The 22,079-nt window shown below is 31.2% G+C and overlaps 1 protein-coding gene across 1 annotated transcript; it reads right to left on the reverse strand.

Moving 5' to 3' along the window:
* Positions 1-627: 627 nt before the first annotated feature.
* LOC140051190 (uncharacterized) lies at positions 628-21,785 on the reverse strand. Its single transcript, XM_072096325.1, has 5 exons — positions 21,614-21,785; positions 19,188-19,285; positions 17,952-18,290; positions 7,701-7,970; positions 628-3,439 (listed from the first exon to the last, which is right to left on the reverse strand). Exons 1-5 carry the CDS (start codon positions 21,709-21,711, stop codon positions 3,294-3,296), a joined length of 951 nt encoding a protein of 316 aa, XP_071952426.1. The 5' UTR covers positions 21,712-21,785; the 3' UTR covers positions 628-3,293.
* Between the last annotated feature and the right edge of the window lie 294 nt (positions 21,786-22,079).

Consider the following 22,079-nt stretch of genomic DNA (forward strand, 5'->3'; position numbering starts at 1 on the left):
ATTGTTATAACGTATTTTTCCAGTGTACTGCAATGTACTTAGTTACTCAATTACATTTAGATATAATATGATTTCTTTCCAGGATCATATTTATGTTTCAAGCGCTAGAGACCAAAGTTTATTCCTTCTATTAACTGTTTTCCTGTTTTGTGGAGGAATCCTTCGTTTTTCACAAACGCATTTAGTCATGTTTTTAAGTAATGCATTTTAGTCAGCACATGTTAGTAGATTGTGTTGAATCGGTCCATTTTAGTCAACGTATTTTGTCGATGAAGATCAATCTTCTTATTTCATGCCAGTTTCAAATGTATTTCCATTTTATATTACTATGAACAATAAAATAATATCAGTATCAGTATCAGTCGATGTAGAATGCATTTAGTTGATGCATTTTAATCATCATTTCAGTCAATGCATGTTTGTAGTAGTCGTTTTCATTTAATGCAGATTTAATCAATGTTGAGTATTAGTCGACAGTTAAAATCACATCTGTCCGAAAATGAATCATCGACAATTTCGAAAAACAAAATTGTAAATTCTATACAGTAAAATAAATAAACGCTTATATTTCATAGAAACTAGGTACGATGTGCCTCAATATATATTTTATTTAAACTTTTTCAGCTTATAGGCTTTCAAGCTTAGTAGCACCGAATAACATTATTTACGACTGTTAATGTACTGCACCTTTTCTGTTATTGATTTTATAAATAATAATCATCGTCTGAACATTATTTACAAACTATTTTAGTCACCTCAATACTGCACCTTTTCTGTTATTGATTTCATAAATAATAAGCATCGTCTGAACATTATTTACAGATTATTTTAGTCACCTCAATACTGCACTTTTCTGGTATTGATTTTATAAATAATAAGCATCGTCTGAACTTTATTTACAGACTATTTTTAGCCACCTCAATACTGCATTTTCTCGGTTATTAATTTTATAAATAATAAGCATCGCCTGAACATTATTTACAAACTATATTTAGCCACCTCAATACTGCACCTTTTCTGTTATTGATTTTATAAATAATAATAATCGTCTGGACATTATTTATAGACAATTTTTAGCCACCTCAATACTGCATTTTCTCTATTATTAATTTTATAAATAATAATCATCGTCTGAACATTATTTACAGACTATTTTTAGCCACCTCAATACTGCATTTTCTCTGTTATTAATTTTATAAATAATAATCATCGTCTGAACATTATTTACAGACTATTTTTAGCCACCTCAATACTGCATTTTCTCTGTTATTAATTTCATAAATAATAATCATCGTCTGAACATTATTTACAGACTATTTTTAGCCACCTCAATACTGCATTTTCTCTGTTATTAATTTTATAAATAATAATCATCGTCTGAACATTATTTACAGACTATTTTTAGCCACCTCAATACTGCATTTTCTCTGTTATTAATTTTATAAATAATAAGCATAGCCTGAACATTATTTACAAACTATATTTAGCCACCTCAATACTGCACCTTTTCTGTTATTGATTTTATAAATAATAATCATCGCCTGAACATTATTTACAGACTATGTTTAACCCCCTCAATAATGCACTTTTCCTGTTATTAATTTTATAAATAATAAGCATCGTCTGAACATTATTTACAAATTATATTTAGCCACCTCAATACTGCACCTTTTCTGTTATTAATTTTATAAATAATAATCATCGTCTGAACATTATTTACAGACTATTTTTAGCCACCTCAATACTGCATTTTCTCTGTTATTAATTTTATAAATAATAAGCATAGCCTGAACATTATTTACAAACTATATTTAGCCACCTCAATACTGCACCTTTTCTGTTATTGATTTTATAAATAATAATCATCGCCTGAACATTATTTACAGACTATGTTTAACCCCCTCAATAATGCACTTTTCCTGTTATTAATTTTATAAATAATAAGCATCGTCTGAACATTATTTACAAATTATATTTAGCCACCTCAATACTGCACCTTTTCTGTTATTAATTTTATAAATAATAAGCATCGCCTGAACATTATTTACAAACTATATTTAGCCACCTCAATACTGCACCTTTTCTGTTATTGATTTTATAAATAATAATAATCGTCTGGACATTATTTATAGACAATTTTTAGCCACCTCAATACTGCATTTTCTCTATTATTAATTTTATAAATAATAATCATCGTCTGAACATTATTTACAGACTATTTTTAGCCACCTCAATACTGCATTTTCTCTGTTATTAATTTTATAAATAATAATCATCGTCTGAACATTATTTACAGACTATTTTTAGCCACCTCAATACTGCATTTTCTCTGTTATTAATTTCATAAATAATAATCATCGTCTGAACATTATTTACAGACTATTTTTAGCCACCTCAATACTGCATTTTCTCTGTTATTAATTTTATAAATAATAATCATCGTCTGAACATTATTTACAGACTATTTTTAGCCACCTCAATACTGCATTTTCTCTGTTATTAATTTTATAAATAATAAGCATAGCCTGAACATTATTTACAAACTATATTTAGCCACCTCAATACTGCACCTTTTCTGTTATTGATTTTATAAATAATAATCATCGCCTGAACATTATTTACAGACTATGTTTAACCCCCTCAATAATGCACTTTTCCTGTTATTAATTTTATAAATAATAAGCATCGTCTGAACATTATTTACAAATTATATTTAGCCACCTCAATACTGCACCTTTTCTGTTATTAATTTTATATATAATAAGCATCGTCTGAACATTTCACAGACTGTTTTCAGCCACCTCAATACTGCACTTTTCTGTTATTAATTTTATAAATAATAAGCATCGCCTGAACATTTTACAGACTATTTTTAGCCACCTCAACACTGTATTTTTCTGGTATTAATTACATAAATATTAAATCATTTATATTTATTAATTGGCATAAATATTTTTGACATTTTATTAAAATTTAAAAAAGCAATAGAATAAACTAATTTTTTAAAGAATTAAATTAAAAATACTTGTCTCGTTAGGTCCCTAAATACACATAAATAAAATCACAAGCAAAAGAAACATCAATATCATACGTATTATGTGTATGTTAATGTTACATTGCTCTTTGCACTTAATTACAATGAAAATTGATATAAATTAGTATAATTAAATTTTATATAAAATACTTAGGATAGGGCCTATTCAGGTAACGATTTTGTAGCTAACATGCCACTAATGCATTTTATGATGAAATTTAGGCTTAGGACATACAGATAGTTAATATTTGCAACATCTTTATGAAATCAAACCATACACTTCATTTTTAACGACAGTATCATGGTACAATTCACTCTGGTCAATTGATGGAATAGCAGCACCATGCTTATATGAACCAGTCTGGAGTTTATCTTGTTTAATAGAGTTACCGTCAACCTTAGAATCTACAAAGATAAAATTAACAAATTAAAATTGACCACCATAGTTGCTCATCTGTATAGTTTTGTAACCAAACCAACATGTGGCCAATCCGACCACATTTATGCGAGTAGTGAACATATCTTTATGGTCAATTGTATCTAGATTTCTCATCATATGCATATTCGGTAATGCAGCATCCGTGTGTTTCACATGTATTGCCTAGTGTTTCTAGTCTGGGTGTGTGGGGATTAATGCTCCATTACCATATGAAAATAAATTTAAAACAATGATACAAATCATAAGACGTTGCTGATGCTTATCTGGGATTATGTTGATTGCAAAGGGCATTATTCCAGAATATATATCTGAAGAAAACATATAATTATTATTTATCTTTTTCATTTATTCATTTGGTCAAAAACAATTAGAAAATGTATGAGAACCAGATTTCAAGCAATCTATTAGAAATGGGAGTTTAAAACCTTAATTAAAAACAGATCAAAGATTAACATTCGAATACAGTTAGGCCAATTCAAAAATGCATACAATAATAACACGTTTATTTTTCGCGCCGCGGCTCTAGCCAGTTATGTCCCAGGAGGACACATTCATTAATAAGCTGTTTCATAGCGGTAGCTTTAGTATCTAAGACTGACAGTTTTGTGAATTTGGAAACTCGACTATAATTTATAGGTAGCTGCTGGACCCAAAAAACGTCTGGGAGAAGAGAGTCTATATGAAAGCCTTTGCTGATAATACAGTATTATTGAGATGTAGACGGAAATCTGTAAAATATTGATCAATAAATAATAACTTCGTTTTTGCTGTCAACCAGGCCGGTATTATAATAAGTCACTGTCAAATAATCATTCGATAATGGTCAAAACTTTATTTTGGCTCTGTCAACATAAAGGGAGGTATTTACAATGACTTTCTTTGACTTTCAATCTAGGCCAATGTTATAATAATACGCCGTCAGATATTAAATCATTGAAACAGTCCTCGTAAATTTTTTGTTGGTTATCAGATGCCGTGGGGGGTCCAATCAATTATCGTCAGAAGGTGAACAATCAGTCTACAGCAGATTATTAGGAACGCCTGCTCCATTAATTAATCCAGAAAAAGGTTTGAACATTATCTATTTGTTTATTAGCCTTCTCCTAACACAATTATATTTTCTTTAAAAAAAAAGGTTTTATAAGTGGTTTCAACATTTATGATAGTAATGTCACAGTTCTGTGTCTGGACGCAAGTTCATAGACCTACTAGTTATATTATTCATATTAACTGATACTTACTCTTCATTTACCGTAAAGTTCAGTTTTAATGAAATATATAATATAAATTGGCTTCGTAACAATTAATTAGTTTTGAAAAGGTTAGTTTTTTGGTGATAGGTGAAAATTACATGTAACTTCGTAAACAATTTATTTTTTGTGTATAAAGGCCCAATTACACTATGACGATAACGACAGACGATAAATATATAGCATGCATTTTTTTTACATAAACCAAAAGAAATTAGAAAGGTTTTCGTTCTAAAAATAATGTTTTTCAAATTTCAATCAAATGACGTCATGATAAATAAAAACAATAAAATCGCTGTATTGTCACGATATTATTGGTCTTACTAATCATGACGTCATTTGATTGGACGTGTGAAAATATAATTTTCATCAAAGGAATTGTTTATATTTCTTTTGGTTTATGTATTAAAAATGCACATTTGTCTATTTATCGTCGATCGTTATTGTCCTAGTGTATGGGCCTTATGCTGTAAATGTTCAATTAATTGATCATTCCGATTTTATTAGTTTGACTCTTGCACAGTTGCTGTCTAATCGTTGTTGTGTAATATCATTTCGAACCATATTAAAATCATAAAGAGATTCATATTCCTTAACATGTGGCTGTGCATGGAAGTCTAGTCTACACAAACTCGGCCCCGGGCCTGAAAGTGTTGGTGAATTCATAATTATACTTAATATTATATATATAAACACAACAGGCATAGAAATAAATTCCAAACCGCCCGGTGATACACTGAAAATTATTTAATTAATTTTTGAAACGATAAAGATGAGGAAATCTGGGAGTGTTGAAACATTTCAATATTCATTTAAAAAAGTACATTAATTATGGTATTGATCAGTGCCTATAGAGGCGTAAAAACCCTCGGTCAATATCATGTAAAATGCACTGTGGAAGGGTCATTATTAAGACTGCAAAATTGGGCTTATCAACAAATAAATACTTTCGTTCAAAATGTAAAATCAAGGCTGAAAAATTGGGCTTATCAACAACAAAATATGTTATTATTAGACGCGATAACATCAAGGATAATCAGTATAATTATTAATATAGCCACTGTTACTAGTTATTCTACATGCTAAAGTAAATAAAAATCCACTAGAAAACAAGCAAGTCTGAATGTTATGCTTATTAGCCATGTTATGTTTGTTACTGTAGGCCTATGATTGTTTGCAATGTCCACATATTATTTCCGTGGGCATATCCATAGTGTATCACTCACAAAAAAGACGTGTGAGGTTCTTTCTTTAAATTTTGATGAATGATTTGTGTTACACAAGAGTCAAATGCTCAAGATATTGGCTAACGCCATGGGACCCTTGGCTTATCAATGAATAATAAATATAGTACTACTTTCGTTCAATTGAAATCGGAATCTGACCGTTTCATTAAATTGGGTGTGATTAGGCCTAAACATATAATAATTTATTAAAAAGGTACAATAAAAACAAATGCATCAGAGGCGTAAAGAACCCACGGTCAATATCATGTAAAATGTATATGGTATAAGCACTGTGGAAGGGGTCATTATTATTAAACTGGAAAATTCGGCTTATCAACAAATAAATACTTTCGTTTAAAATGTAAAATAAGACTGCAAAATTGGGCTTATCAACAAATAAATACTTTCGTTCAAAATGTAAAATAAGACTGCACAATTGGGCTTATCAACAAATAAAATACTTTTTTTCAAAATGTAAAATTAAGACTGGAAAATTGGGCTTATAAACAAATAAATACTTTTTTTCAAAATGTAAAATTAAGACTGGAAAATTGGGCTTATAAACAAATAAATACTTCCGTTCAAAATGTAAGAAAACATTTTTTAAATATAATCCTTAAGCTCTGTCTATACTATCAAACTAAATATGATGTGCCCATATTATATAGACATGACGATGTCATATCACTACGATAATCGGGCATATCACTACCATATTTGGGCACATCACACTTTTTTTGTTAAACTAGTTGGGACAGTGTAGACACAGAACTATGTGATCGAAACATAAGTCGGAATTGGACTGACGCGATTGATTTAATTGGGTATTTTTATTAATGTAATGATTCATTAAAAACTATAATACCGATACGCGTTTGGTATTGATCAATGGTGCAAAAAACCCTGAGAAATAATGTTATAACGCGATTTGGTGATAGCTTAGCAATAATACAACCCATATACTATTATTATAAATACCTATTACAAATCCATTCATATAACTTTTCATCGCGAACCGAAAATGTATAAATGTTATTCTACAGACAGTAATTATATATTCAAAAGCCATATTATTATTATTATCAATACCTAAATGCGATAGTAATAACCACATACATTATTCCCAATACAAATTTGTGCGTTTAATTCTACAGTAGAAAGAAACGACTGTGCTGACAGGCCAATGACATAAATCACAAGTAAAGTCCCAATTGTTCACTTGCGTTTTGATTGGCCGACCTATTATATTAGATTAATGAAGACTGTTCTTACAACTGTCCAGTCAAAAAGTTACGCGGCGTTTTTTGTAAGAAATATTTCTTGTTTATTTTGTAAACTGTTAAAAGTGACGTGAAGTTGGCCAGCAAGAAACGTAACAACAACAATTAAACTGGTTTATTTCCATTGGAAATGTTTAGAATAATTAATTTTCCATAATACTTGATAGTTTGTTAACATTCTCTTAAGGCAGTAGCGTAGAAGGTACCGTCAATAATTGTTGTTTTAGTTGCAATGAAATTTGCACCACTTTGTCAGTAAATAATGATTTTGATCACAAACTTTTTTTTAAAGTTCCTTAACATAGAACATTCATAAATAATAGATAAAGCCTACAATATTAAAAATAATGGTAACAAACACAAACAATACGATAACCTACCTAACAATTTCATAAGAGAGAATTACACATTTTGAAAATATTTATACTAAAATAAATGTTATCCTATATGTTGCTATCAAACTTTACGCACCTCTATCTACCATCTGTCGCTTTTTCCTTTTCCGTCGAATTAGAAAGAAAGCAATGAGTACAATCAAAATTATAACAACCAACGGCACACAGATCGCAGCAACTAAGTTAGCACTTGACTTATGTTGTTCAGATGCATGTGGTGGTGATATGTTATTCGTTGATGAAATAGCATAGTCTGCAGACGTCGATGTTACCAGTGACGTTTTTGTTAATTCTGGTACGAGGGTCGTTGATTGTGACGGTACTGGGCATATATCAGGAGATGCATCTGTAGAAAATTTGATCTCATGAAACTTAACAGCAATTTTAATTACAAATGTATGAATTACTATTCAAGAATAGTTACTTAATAAATAATTCAGTTGAATGAAACCAATAGGTCTCTAAAATTATAAATGTCTATTAATAATAATAATAATAATAATGACGATGACGACGACGACAAATGGGACTTATATAGCGCATTTTGCAAAGCCTCAATGCGCTTTCAAAAAAAGAAATAAAAAGCGGAAACTAGGAGAAAAAAGGTGATTTTTCAGAGCCTTAAAATAAGCGATTTGAAGTAGCCCGACGGATAGAGATGAAAATAAACCGTTTCAAAGGGCGACAGAGGCCAAAGAAAAGGAACGAAAACCATAATACTTTGTGGTCGGATTGATGGGAATGAGCAAGTAGAGACTCTGAAATAGATTGCAAACATCTCTTAGGAACATGGATGAATAAATTACCGCAGGCCTTAAAAACCAGTTCGAAGCTTACCGTATGTTGTGATGCAATTCAAATTGGCCTGGGCTACTACCGCAAAGATTTCATAAATGCCACAATTAGAAAACTAATTAAATTATATCAATAAGAGGTTTTAGACTAAAATAGTGGAAATTACACTGGACCATCGCCCATCAAACAAAGTACTACGTAGCTCCAAGCTGCCCATTGTATATGTTAATCGCAATTGATAGTCCTAGTTCAATTTCGGTGCATATCCTGTTTGCATATCACATGTTTTCAATTTATTTTTGGATAATTTTTATTATTTAGGCCTAAATAATGATTTTAATTTGTTATCGTCATAAAAGTAGTTCAAGGAAAATTATTAGTAAATATATATAATTTAATATAGGGGCCTAAATAATAAGTTTATGCTAAATGTATTACTCTGTCTTTAAATTGTTCGATTGTGTGGTTAACAAGTACGCGTACGAGTACGCTACTTGAAAGATATCTCTTAATTGTTGTTATTATTTGACAATATCTGGACTTTTATTTGGTGTTGAACTCATAGTGATAAACAAGGAACTCATATAAAAGGAAAGTACACTTTTTATTACAGAACCCATTGTTAGATCCAAGTGATTTAGACCTTCAACGCCTAGGCCCACGGATAGAAAAAAAGTTGTACCATACGATCTATACAGGGTTAGTTTGGCCCTTTTCATTGCTGGGACCTCAAACGATCGTACCGCGTCTTTTCTGCCTTCTAATCGGCCAATCAGTGCGAGGCGTCGTTGTGCTAGGCAACAGTACTTTCTATTGTCTTCTTTTGTCCATTGAAATCGTACAAATACCACTGCATAGCGAAATCGCTAATGCAACAATGCAACACATAGCAATGGCTGACAAACTAATTAAATCTAAGAAAACTAAAAAGAAAAAGGTTTATGCTGTTGCTGTCGGGAAACAACCAGGTATCTATTTATCCTGGCTGGAATGCCAAGCAAATACTGATGGCTATCACGGAGCTTTATTCCAATCATTTTTAGTGTTGAAAAAGCCGAAAAATATCTCCGCGAAAATGGGGTGTGCAATGACTTAGAATGTACTGATGCAACTAAAGTCAATGATGCTGAAGTGGAACTACCTTTAGTAAATACAGCTATTGAAAGTAACAAAATAGATACTGAATGTAATGATACATTACATGACCTGGTTACCACTGATGTAAATGACCTTCAAAACATCCATTCCGCTTGCACTCAATCACATTTTGATCACTCATTAGCTTCTCCAAATCTATCTGATTTGCTAAAAGAAAACTTCGAACTCAAAATTAAAATGTCTGAAAATGAAAATAGAGTCCTGAAAGATAAATTACTAGCTAAAAACAATGATTGTGCTATTTTGGTTGAAGCTGTAAAAGATATTCGATGTGAGCTTAATGAATTTAAAAAAGAGGTTAAATCCCTACAAGAAAATAGAAAATTCAAACAGAATATGAATATTAAATTCGAAGCTCTTAAGTCCGATGTAACACAATTGCAGCATACTTTACAACTTTTGCAGCAAAAAGATAAGGAAGTGACAAAACTACACGATCTACTTATCTCCGCTCATAAAGATGCTGCTAAAGCCAAAGATGAAGCATACGATGCGAAAATAACCTAAGTTGCTATTGACACATCTGACTTTATTACTGTGAAGGGGCATAGTGTTACACAACATAAAACCTGTCCCAAACTTGGTCTGCACGATAGATGTTCCTCTCCTCAAGAACAGTCTATACATCTGACCTCATTGGACCTCCCGAAACAAAATCGGTCTAATGCAGAACCAAATTGTGACAGTAAAGCTATCGATGATTCTCGGACTTATTCTGAGCAGCTAATTGACACTCTATATAACGCATTGGACACTCTATATAACGCATTGGACACGACTAGCCCTACTAATGATGTAACGAAGAGTACTGGAAAAGTTGATTCTTATCAACTACAGCTTCATCAATACCGTAATATAAACAAAGTACTAAGCGACACACAAACAATTTCTGATAAAACTGCTAGTACTCAAGATTACACAATTCCAGCTGACGTTCTGATTATTGGTGATGCAATGATTAAACATCTTCGTCCCCAACGATTAAGTAATTCTACTGAAAAAAGGGTGATATGCCACACTATGCGTGGTGCAAAAATAGAAGACCTCGCGCATTGTGCCAAGCGTCTTGCAGTAAAACATGGTGTTGAAAGAGTGATTGTTCATGTGGGAACTAACAATAGAAATGACAGTTCAGACACTTTGACCTAAAAAACGACATCTCTGTGTGAAACCTTGAAGCCAATAAAGTGCACAGTTTCCTCCATCATACACCGACGCAACCAGATGCGATGATGTAGAGAGAGCAAATCACCATATGAAACTCATATGCAAAGAGAATGGCTGGGGATTTATTGATAATACAAATATTCCATTCATGAAACTATCTTCTGATGGAGTTCATCTTAGCCCACGAGGAACAAGTACTCTGGCGAAGAACATTATTGATCACATAAGTAGTGAGTCGGCGATGAGTCCACCTCCGTCATCTTTTCTGCTCTCAAATCAGTACCAACCAATTCGTCAGAGAGAATGCGTCAATCATCAACAGGGGACTATAAAAATCGGTGCAAGAAAAGATCCACGAAAACCTACCCACAAAAATTAAATTCAAATTCTGCAAATTCGTCACTTATATTTTGTTTGCTAAATGCTCGTTCATTGCGTAACAAAAGTGATGAATTCACAGACTTTGTTGTTAGTAATGACATTGATATCGTGTCTGTGTCTGAAACATGGCTTCGACCTGATGACAACCTCTCCATTGGAAACATAACTCCACTAGGATATTGTTTCAAACATGTTCCTAGATTGGATAAAATCGGTAGAGGGGTTGGAATTTTATTTAAATCTAGTCTAAGTGTTAATATGAAAAATGATGTTAATGCTTATTCTTCATTTGAATCAATACATTTACAGTTTACATTAAGTTCAAACACAATTTATATTGTATGCATCTTTAGACCACCGAGTTTGTCTGTCACCGACTTTCTTAATAAATTTGAAAATATGATTTTTGATTATCTCATTATTCCATCAGAAGTAATTTTTTGTGGTGATTTTAATATCCACATTGATAAAAATGAGAATATCGCTGCAAATAAATTTAATCGTCTATTGCAGTCTTTCAATCTTATACAGCATGTAAATGAACCTACGCATGATGGTGGTCATTGTCTTGATCTTATTATTACTAGAGATGTTTCTCTGATCTCGGGGATCACTGTAAAACCGGGTATCTCTGATAATTTTCTATTCTTTGTAGTCTCAACTTCAAGAAACCACCTCTTCCTAAATCGAAAATTAAAATCCGAAATATAAACAGTATTGATACAACAATATTTTCAAATGACATACAAGCTCGGTTGTCTGATATGCATGATGGTACTTTGCAAGAAAATATTGAAAGATACTGTTCTTTAAGAGAAGTTATGGATAAACATGCACCTTTAAAAACAAAATGTATCAAACTAAATTCTTCAAAACCGTGGTATACTGATGAAATTAGATCTGCGAGAAAACTCCGTCGCGTATTTGAGAGAAGATGGATGAAATCAAAAAATACCTTAGATAGACAGAAATATTGTCATCAGCGGTGTATTGTTAATGCTTGTTGAAAGTGCTAAGAAACGATATTATTCTGATCTGGTCGAAGATTGCTCAGGTGATCAGAAGAAGCTGTTTAAAGTTGTAAACAATCTTTTTCACCGTTCTAAATCGTCGGTGCTTCCATTTTCTCACTCAGATGAGTTGCTTGCAGAAAGATTTTCCGTATTTTTTAAAAATAAAATTGTTAATATTCGTAAACTTCTTGTTAAAGATAGTGCTGGAAGTTTGTCTCATTACTTTAATAACGACGTATGCTGTGAAAAGTATAATTGTCCCTCCCTTTGTAAATTTGAACCTGCAAGTGAAAAAGAAATTTCTGAAATTGTCAAAAACTCGCCTGCTAAATTTGGCAGTCTTGATCCAGTTCCTACTCTGTTAATTAAGAGAAATGCTGTTGTTTTTGTTCCACTAATTACACGTGTCGTTAATCTGTCTTTGGAAACTGAGGTTTTCCCAGATTTTTGTAAAATCTCGCACATACGTCCTCAATTAAAGAAATCGGGTCTTGATCCTGAAAAGCTATCCAATTACATACAGACCAGTATCAAATCTGTGTTTTCTTGGAAAAGTAATTGAAAAAGTGGTATCTAAACGTATACTATCACATGTAAAGGATAATTCTTTACTTGATCCGTTTCAATCAGCGTATAAAGCACATCACAGTACTGAAACTGCACTGCTGCGCGTTAGCAATGATATACTTCGTGCGATGGATGTTGGAAAAGTAACTGCTTTAATTTTACTTGATTTGAGTGCTGCGTTTGATACGGTAGATCATAGTATTCTGATTGAGAGGTTGCATGCTTCTATTGGTGTTGAGGGATGTGTACTAAGATGGTGTAAATCATACTTGGCGGACAGACCTCAACAGATTTGTATTAGAGAGGTAATCTCTCAACCTACCACTTTTAATTTCTCTGTTCCGCAAGGATCTGTGTTAGGTCCGCAATTGTTTACAATGTATATCCTATTCGGGATATCATTAAGAAATATAATCTTAGCTATCATGTTTACGCTGATGACACTCAGATATATATATCGTTTAAACCTACCATGACACAGAGTGAATTATCAATTGATTTGCTTGAAAAATGTATCTCTGAAATTCGTGTCTGTATGGCCAAAAACTTTTTAAAACTTAATGATGATAAGATGAATACATTCTATTTGGTTCGCAACAACAATTAGAGAAAATTGCATCTAGGAGGGTTTCCATTGGTAATTTTTGTACTAAAAATACTACACAAGTTAGAAATCTTGGTGTAATTCTGGATTCTAATATGACAATGACGGCTTATATTTCTAAAATTACGTCTGCATCGTCATATCATTTAAGAAATATTCGAGGCATCAGAAAATACTTAAATCGTGCAGCTGCTGAGCAACTTGTACATGCATTTGTTAGTTCGCGTCTCGATATGTGTAACTCCTTGTTATTTGGTCTCCCACAAAAACAACTCCACAGGCTTCAGCTGATTCAAAATACAGCGGCACGAGTTGTTAAAAAAACTACCAAGATATGCACACATATCAAATACCTTGGAAACGTTGCATTGGCTTCCTGTTGGTACCGCATTGTTTTAAAAATATTACTTTAAGTTTTTAAGTCTATTAATGGCATGGCTCCTGAATATATTTCTGACATGCTTAGGCTGTATGTTCCCAGACGGAATCTGCGTTCTAGTGATACGCTGCTTCTACATCAACCTAAGTCTCACCACTCATGGGGAGACAGAGCTTTCACCGTTACTGCTCCTCGTCTATGGAATGCTCTACCGAGCTCTATCAGATTTTGCAAAACTGTTAGAGCTCGGTAAAAAATTATTAAAAACACATTTATTCATTAAGGCATATGGAAATAATGAGGTTTCTTAAAGTTCTAGAATTTTATAGTATACTTTTTCCTGACCAGCATTATCTTTGGGGTGCCTCTGTCTTGGTTGTTGTCTCTGAACACCCAGTCGTCTGTGGCAAGGCAAATGTGTATCCTGCTCCTTTGTTTGGTCACCTAGGTAGGGGTCCGGGACCGCGACAGAACGAGAACGGAGGGGGACCCTCCAAAGAAATTGCATTTTATTTGTCAGGCATTTGTATGATTTGTTTTTATTTTTTTTTTTATGCGCCTTGAGCACTCTTGAGTGGTATGTGCGCTATAAAAATCCTGTTATTATTATTATTATTATTATTAAACATTAGCAGCGGGTATTCAAAATATAATCTTAAATCACTGGTCAATCTTTGTAACATTTGTTTGTAAATTACTGACGTCGGATTCATATGTATGGCAGGCATTCAATATGTAATCGTAGACAATCTTATTTAAAATGTTGCCAAATCATATAATATATAGGCTTAACATAAAATTATTAATGACCGGTTTGTTTTGTAATTTGTGTTATTCATTGCTTCGAATAGTGTGTAGTTACTGTAAATACTGGTTGTAACAATTGTTTTTTCGCGCCGCGGCTCTAGCCAGCTATGTCCCAGGAGGACACATTCATTAATAAGCTGTTTCATAGCGGTAGCTTTAGTATCTAAGGCTGACAGTTTTGTGAATTTGGAAACTCGACTATAATTTATAGGTAGCTGCTGGACCCAAAAAACGTCTGGGAGAAGAGAGTCTATATGAAAGCCTTTGCTGATAATACAGTATTATTGAGATGTAGACGAAAATCTGTAAAATCTTGATCAATAAATAATAACTTCGTTTTTGCTGTCAACCAGGGCGGTATTATAATAAGTCACTGTCAAATAATCATTCGATAATGGTCAAAACTTTATTTTGGCTCTGTCAACATAAAGAGAGGTATTTACAATGACTTTCTTTGACTTTCAATCTAGGCCAATGTTATAATAATACGCCGTCAGATATTAAATCATTGAAACAGTCCTCGTAAATTTTTTGTTGGTTATCAGATGCCGTGGGGGGTCCAATCAATTATCGTCAGAAGGTGAACAATCAGTCTACAGAAGATTATTAGGAACGCCTGCTCCATTAATTAATCCAGAAAAAGGTTTGAACATTATCTATTTGTTTATTAGCCTTCTCCTAACACAATTATATTTTCTTTAAAAAAAAGGTTTTATAAGTGGTTTCAACATTTAGTAATGTCACAGTTCTGTGTCTGGACGCAAGTTCATAGACCTACTAGTTATAATTATTCATTTTAACTGATACTTACTCTTCATTTACCGTAAAGTTCAGTTTTAATGAAATATATAATATAAATTGGCTTCGTAACAATTAATTAGTTTTGAAAAGGTTAGTTTTTTGGTGATAGGTGAAAATGACATGTAACTTCGTAATCAATTTATTTTTTTTGTATAAAGGCCCAATTACACTATGACGATAACGACAGACGATAAATATATATATAGCATGCATTTTTTTTACATAAACCAAAAGAAATTAGAAAGGTTTTCGTTCTAGACCTATAGGATAATCATTTATGCTGTCTTTGATAAAAATAATGTTTTTCAAATTCCAATCAAATGACGTCATGATAAATAAAAACAATAAAATCGCTGTATTGTCACGATATTATTGGTCTTACTAATCATGACGTCATTTGATTGGACGTGTGAAAATATAATTTTCATCAAAGGAATTGTTTATATGTCTTTTGGTTTATGTATTAAAAATGCACATTAATTTGTCTATTTATCGTCGATCGTTATCGTCCTGGGCCTTATGCTGTAAATGTTCAATTAATTGATCATTCCGATTTTATTAGTTTGACTCTTGCACAGTTGCTGTCTAATCGTTGTTGTGTAATATCATTTCGAACCATATTAAAATCATAAAGAGATTCATATTCCTTAACATGTGGCTGTGCATGGAAGTCTGGTCTACAACTCGGCCCCGGGCCTGAAAGTGTTGGTGAATTCATAATTATACTTAATATTATATATATAAACACAACAGGCATAGAAATAAATTCCAAACCGCCCGGTGATACACTGAAAATTATTTAATTAATTTTTGAAACGATAAAGATGAGGAAATCTGGGAGTGTTGAAACATTTCAATATTCATTTAAAAAAGTACATTAATTATGGTATTGATCAGTGCCTATAGAGGCGTAAAAACCCTCGGTCAATATCATGTAAAATGCACTGTGGAAGGGTCATTATTAAGACTGCAAAATTGGGCTTATCAACAAATAAATACTTTCGTTCAAAATGTAAAATCAAGGCTGAAAAATTGGGCTTATCAACAACAAAATATTTTATTATTAGACGCGATAACATCAAGGATAATCAGTATAATTATTAATATAGCCACTGTTACTAGTTTTATTCTACATGCTAAAGTAAATAAAAATCCACTAGAAAACAAGCAAGTCTGAATGTTATGCTTATTAGCCATGTTATGTTTGTTACTGTAGGCCTATGATTGTTTGCAATGTCCACATATTATTTCCGTGGGCATATCCATAGTGTATCACTCACAAAAAAGACGTGTGAGGTTCTTTCTTTAGATTTTGAAGAATGATTTGTGTTACAAGAGTCAAATGCTCAAGATATCGGCTAACGCCATGGGACCCTTGGCTTATCAATGAATAATAAATACAGTACTACTTTCGTTCAATTGAAATCGGAATCTGACCGTTTCATTAAATTGGGTGTGATTAGGCCTAAACATATAATAATTTATTAAAAAGGTACAATAAAAACAAATGCATCAGAGGCGTAAAGAACCCACGGTCAATATCATGTAAAATGTATATGGTATAAGCACTGTGGAAGGGGTCATTATTATTAAACTGGAAAATTCGGCTTATCAACAAATAAATACTTTCGTTTAAAATGTAAAATAAGACTGCAAAATTGGGCTTATCAACAAATAAATACTTTCGTTCAAAATGTAAAATAAGACTGCACAGTTGGGCTTATCAACAAATAAAATACTTTTTTTCAAAATGTAAAATTAAGACTGGAAAATTGGGCTTATAAACAAATAAATACTTTTTTTCAAAATGTAAAATTAAGACTGGAAAATTGGGCTTATAAACAAATAAATACTTCCGTTCAAAATGTAAGAAAACATTTTTTAAATATAATCCTTAAGCTCTGTCTATACTACCAAACTAAATAAAATATGATGTGCCCATATTATATAGACATGACGATGTCATATCACTACGATAATCGGGCATATCACTACCATATTTGGGCACATCACACTTTTTTTGTTAAACTAGTTGGGACAGTGTAGACACAGAACTATGTGATCGAAACATAAGTCGGAATTGGACTGACGCGATTGATTTAATTGGGTATTTTTATTAATGTAATGATTCATTAAAAACTATAATACCGATACGCGTTTGGTATTGATCAATGGTGCAAAAAACCCTGAGAAATAATGTTATAACGCGATTTGGTGATAGCTTAGCAATAATACAACCCATATACTATTATTATAAATACCTATTACAAATCCATTCATATAACTTTTCATCGCGAACCGAAAATGTATAAATGTTATTCTACAGACAGTAATTATATATTCAAAAGCCATATTATTATTATTATCAATACCTAAATGCGATAGTAATAACCACATACATTATTCCCAATACAAATTTGTGCGTTTAATTCTAGAAAGAAACGACTGTGCTGACAGGCCAATGACATAAATCACAAGTAAAGTCCCAATTGTTCACTTGCGTTTTGATTGGCCGACCTATTATATTAGATTAATGAAGACTGTTCTTACAACTGTCCAGTCAAAAAGTTACGCGGCGTTTTTTGTAAGAAATATTTCTTGTTTTATCTTTTGAATGTTTTACTTAAATCTATGTCAAAACGTTGTCATACTCACCAGTAGATTCACATATAATGGTGTTTATCTCCACAGCGTGTGAGCAGTCTATGTTTTCTTTTTTTGCATTATTCCAGATATATCCATTAGCCACATTGATTAGTATGCATTTTTTCTGGCGTAGGCCGTTGTCATGATGGGCATTAAATTTACTTTTAGTCCCTACGCTAAGAACATGCTCAACGTTATTTGTTAATTGATCGTATTCAGCTTTACTATTTACAACAGTGATGTTCCCACCAATCACTTCACATTCCCGTTGAGCATCAATACACGATTTTCGGTTCGTGCTCACTGTTATAAATTTATAGCAGTGATTCAACAATGATACCTTTGCACCTGCAAAGTATAAAGAAATTGTACAAATGAGTATATAGTGAATGTAAACATTTGAAAGAAATATCATCTGTAATGTATCACTGTTACATGACTAATTTAAAAACTGTGTAATAATAAATATATTATGGACAATTTTGTGTTTAAATGTTTACTTTTTGTATAAGATCCTAGATAGTATTATTCAAAGTCTGATTACTATCGCTATTTTTTGCCCATTATTGTATCATTTTAAAATTTGTTTGTCTATATAAAAGTATAAAAATTAATGTGATAAGTGATTTGTTTATTTATAACACATTTATCTAATCTTATTTTTATTTTTATTATAAAATATTTGTATCTTTTAATTGGCAATAAATTAATAAACTAGTTACTATTGTAATTATTAATTTTACTACAACATTAATTCTACTATAAAATTGTTTTTTTTTTTTATAAAAAGCAATTTGATTTTATAATTTAAAAAAAAAACATTGTAGAATAAAATTAATACTTAGGGATTTGGCCTACTAGTATAATTAATACTAATATCAGTTTATTCATTTATTTCTGTAATTCCATAAATAATAAAATATAATTACGGCTTGATATGCAGATGTCTTAACCATTAGACCACTGTGGCTTTCATATTTGTAAACATTGCATTATTAGGCCTACATTCCTGACTGTTTTTATTAATAACCTTATTGCTCTTAATCAGTATCATCAATAATGGAACAAATATGTTAATGAGTATAATAAAGATGATATAAAAAAAACATTAAAAAAAAAATTATATATATAGGCCCTATAATAATTTTGTTTATGTTTTTTGTATATCATCTGTATTATGCTAATATTAACATATTTTAAAAAGTCACACTATAATCCTATATTGTGGTGACACAATGTTTCAACCTGTATCATGCGTTTCTCCTTCCGGATCTTGGTATTTCCACTCTCCATTTTCAGGGTATATCAGGTAGCAATTTTCCACACCTGAACAATCAAAACCACTATAACACAAACGTATAACATTGTTAGTCTAGCAGCGGTAGACATGTGATGCAGTTTCAACCAATCACGTTCACGCATTTACATAGGCTATGTAATACCTAATAATAAAATACAGATTTTAAAACGTGATCGTGATCGTATAAATAAAGCTACTATTCTCTGTTCCATTCCCGGAAACGGAAGACGGCGCCGTGAAACGAAAAACATGGTTGCTCGCTAATAATGTCCTCAGTCCTTTTCTATTATATATAACTAACATACACATGTAGTAAACTATTATTAAATATTAATAATTACGCAAATATTTGATTTGATTTTACTTTATTCAGCTATCAGAGTTACATATATAAAACAAGCGATAATTAAGTTAAAGATAAAAGAATTTAAATTACAATACGACATTATGTATTGTAATTTAAATTTGATTGGTTGAATTTAACATGCAATTAGACAAAAATACAATATATAAAGCGTCGTAACCAATTATTTAAAAAAAGTGAAAATAAAAACAAAGTAACGTGTAGCACAATTAAAACTAGCAAGCAAGAATTAGCCCTTAGTGTCAAAGAAACGTATTTCCATTTGGATCCTGAATCATGCCCAACACTATTTTATAATATTGCGTTCCTGCTTAGTTGCGTTTTATTTATGTTGTTTCCGTTTTTTATTTTTTTTACTACTAATATTTCATTAAATCTTCAAGTATGAGAGCTACTTACTTACATAATACATACAGATATAGTATAGTAATTTGCATTGGATTTTAAGTAAGGTTTTTTAATTACATCGGCTACTATCTATTATAGGCCTATTTTAATGAAAATCTAAAAAGTCACAGAAATTATCAAATGGCGACCTTTATGAGTTAAATCAAGTTTGCTTTAAACTAACTAACTTTGGTAGGTTTTGTAGATCACCAAATTACGTAAATAACTAGTTAAAATGTAAGCCAATTATCAAAATGGTTATGAACGAGTTAAAAAGGTTTTATGAAACAGAAAAATTTATTTATCATCAGAATTTTGAGGACAGTATTTTTAATAGAAAATGGATAAAATTAGAAGAATTTATAAATCAAATATGAAATGGTTAGAGAGTAGAATAATTTTTATGAACCTTTATTTAATTTGTTAGATGGATATCTTTGTTGTTTTTGTTTGTTGCTTTTAATTTTAATTTTTTATTTGATTATGTTTTTCCTTTGTAATGTATTATATGATGAAATAAAAAAAAAATTAAAAAAAAATAAAAAATTACGTAATAACTAGCGTGAAAAGCCTGGCCCCTATAGAGGGCGTAAATAAAATTAATGTGTAGGCCTAAATAATAATAATACATAATCTGTACATTGTATAGATGATTATTATTTATAATTTAATAAAAATATATGTATAAGTGCATGGGATTATGTGCGGAAAATGAGTGCGACCATGAATCCATCACTACTAATAATAGTTTCTTTCCAGGATCTATTAGAGCCTTAAATATGATGTAGACTTTTTTTTGTAATGTTCTTGTTTTTTGAGTTCGTGTTGTGTCCGTTGGATATTGTGCTCCGCCAACAGAGCAAACAGAATTTCTATGTTTTTCCTAAAACATATGATAATAAATGATACTTTACTTTACTTTACTGTAAAGCGTGAGATCAAACTTAATGTAGACCTAATATATTGTTCTGTTATTTCGGTAAATAATCCGTGCTGTGAATTTAACAGATTGGGCATATGAATGTCTTTTGAATTGAAGTGAATTGAACACATTTTTGAACATTTGTTTTATTTAGATATTTAAATAATATTTATATTTATTATGGTATCAAATAATTCGATTATGTCTGATCACCATCGCTATTTACTAGGTCAGTACTTTTTTAAACATTTGTCTATTAAATTATACCAATTAATATTTTACTAATAACACTGTCCCAAACATTATCATAATTTTATTATAATTAATATATGAAACAATATTTTGATAATAGAATAAGATTAATAATAAACTAAAACATTTAATATAACCATTAATAGTAATATATTTAATAATTAAAAAGATAAAAATATGTTATACGTTCCTCACTGTTTTTTTACTGATGCGCTTAATAATTATTAAGATCAATGATGGAACAATAATTATGTTAAAATAATAATAATTATAATTATAAGATCAATGTTCTACATGTCTATTGGTGCTACCACAACAGTAAATTCCGGTGTATTTGAAGTATATAGTTAGAGGTTATAGGCCTAGGCCTATGTGATATAAAACAATAGTAGTGGTGCATACCTGTAGGCCTAAGGAATCACATAATAAAGTGTTACTTTACTTACTTTGGACATGATGGTGCAGCCTCTGTCATTTTCCATTTTAACATGCATAGGCCTATTACTATTGAAACACATTTTAGCCATTGTATAACCCTATGCATAGTGACGTTGCATTCACGTTCGATAGGTGTATGGAACAACACGGAAATTACTGCTTATACCACCAACTCGAAGCTTTGAAATTATATATAATTATATTTCCGGGGTTTAAGTTCATTTCAGCCCGGGAAGGAGAGAAGTTTAATATTATTGTTGGCTGTTTTTCTGGTGGTTAGTTCAGGATGTTGTCATATATTTTTGGTAGTTACTGTCTGGATCTGGATACGCCGTTGATATAAATAATGTTGGAACGTACTTGTATCCACTTCTTATAATATATTCAACATCTTTATAATATAAATACTAGTTATTAAAAATTCACTACGAAAGCGCCCTCGTTATAATTAGAAACTACAGTTAAGTAACGGTA

The sequence above is a fragment of the Antedon mediterranea genome, chromosome 6 (assembly GCF_964355755.1).
Source record: "Antedon mediterranea chromosome 6, ecAntMedi1.1, whole genome shotgun sequence".
NCBI classification, from domain to species: domain Eukaryota; kingdom Metazoa; phylum Echinodermata; class Crinoidea; order Comatulida; family Antedonidae; genus Antedon; species Antedon mediterranea.

Bases quoted from the DNA above. Each gene is read 5' to 3' on its own strand.
- LOC140051190 (XM_072096325.1), bottom strand. From the start codon at position 21,711: ATGCATAGGGTTATACAATGGCTAAAATGTGTTTCAATAGTAATAGGC. The intron at 18,291-19,187 runs GTTGAAACATTG...TATACTTTGCAG, and splicing joins AGGAGAAACGCATGATACAG to GTGCAAAGGTATCATTGTTG. The intron at 7,971-17,951 runs GTGAGTATGACA...AATTTTCTACAG, and splicing joins CATTATATGTGAATCTACTG to ATGCATCTCCTGATATATGC.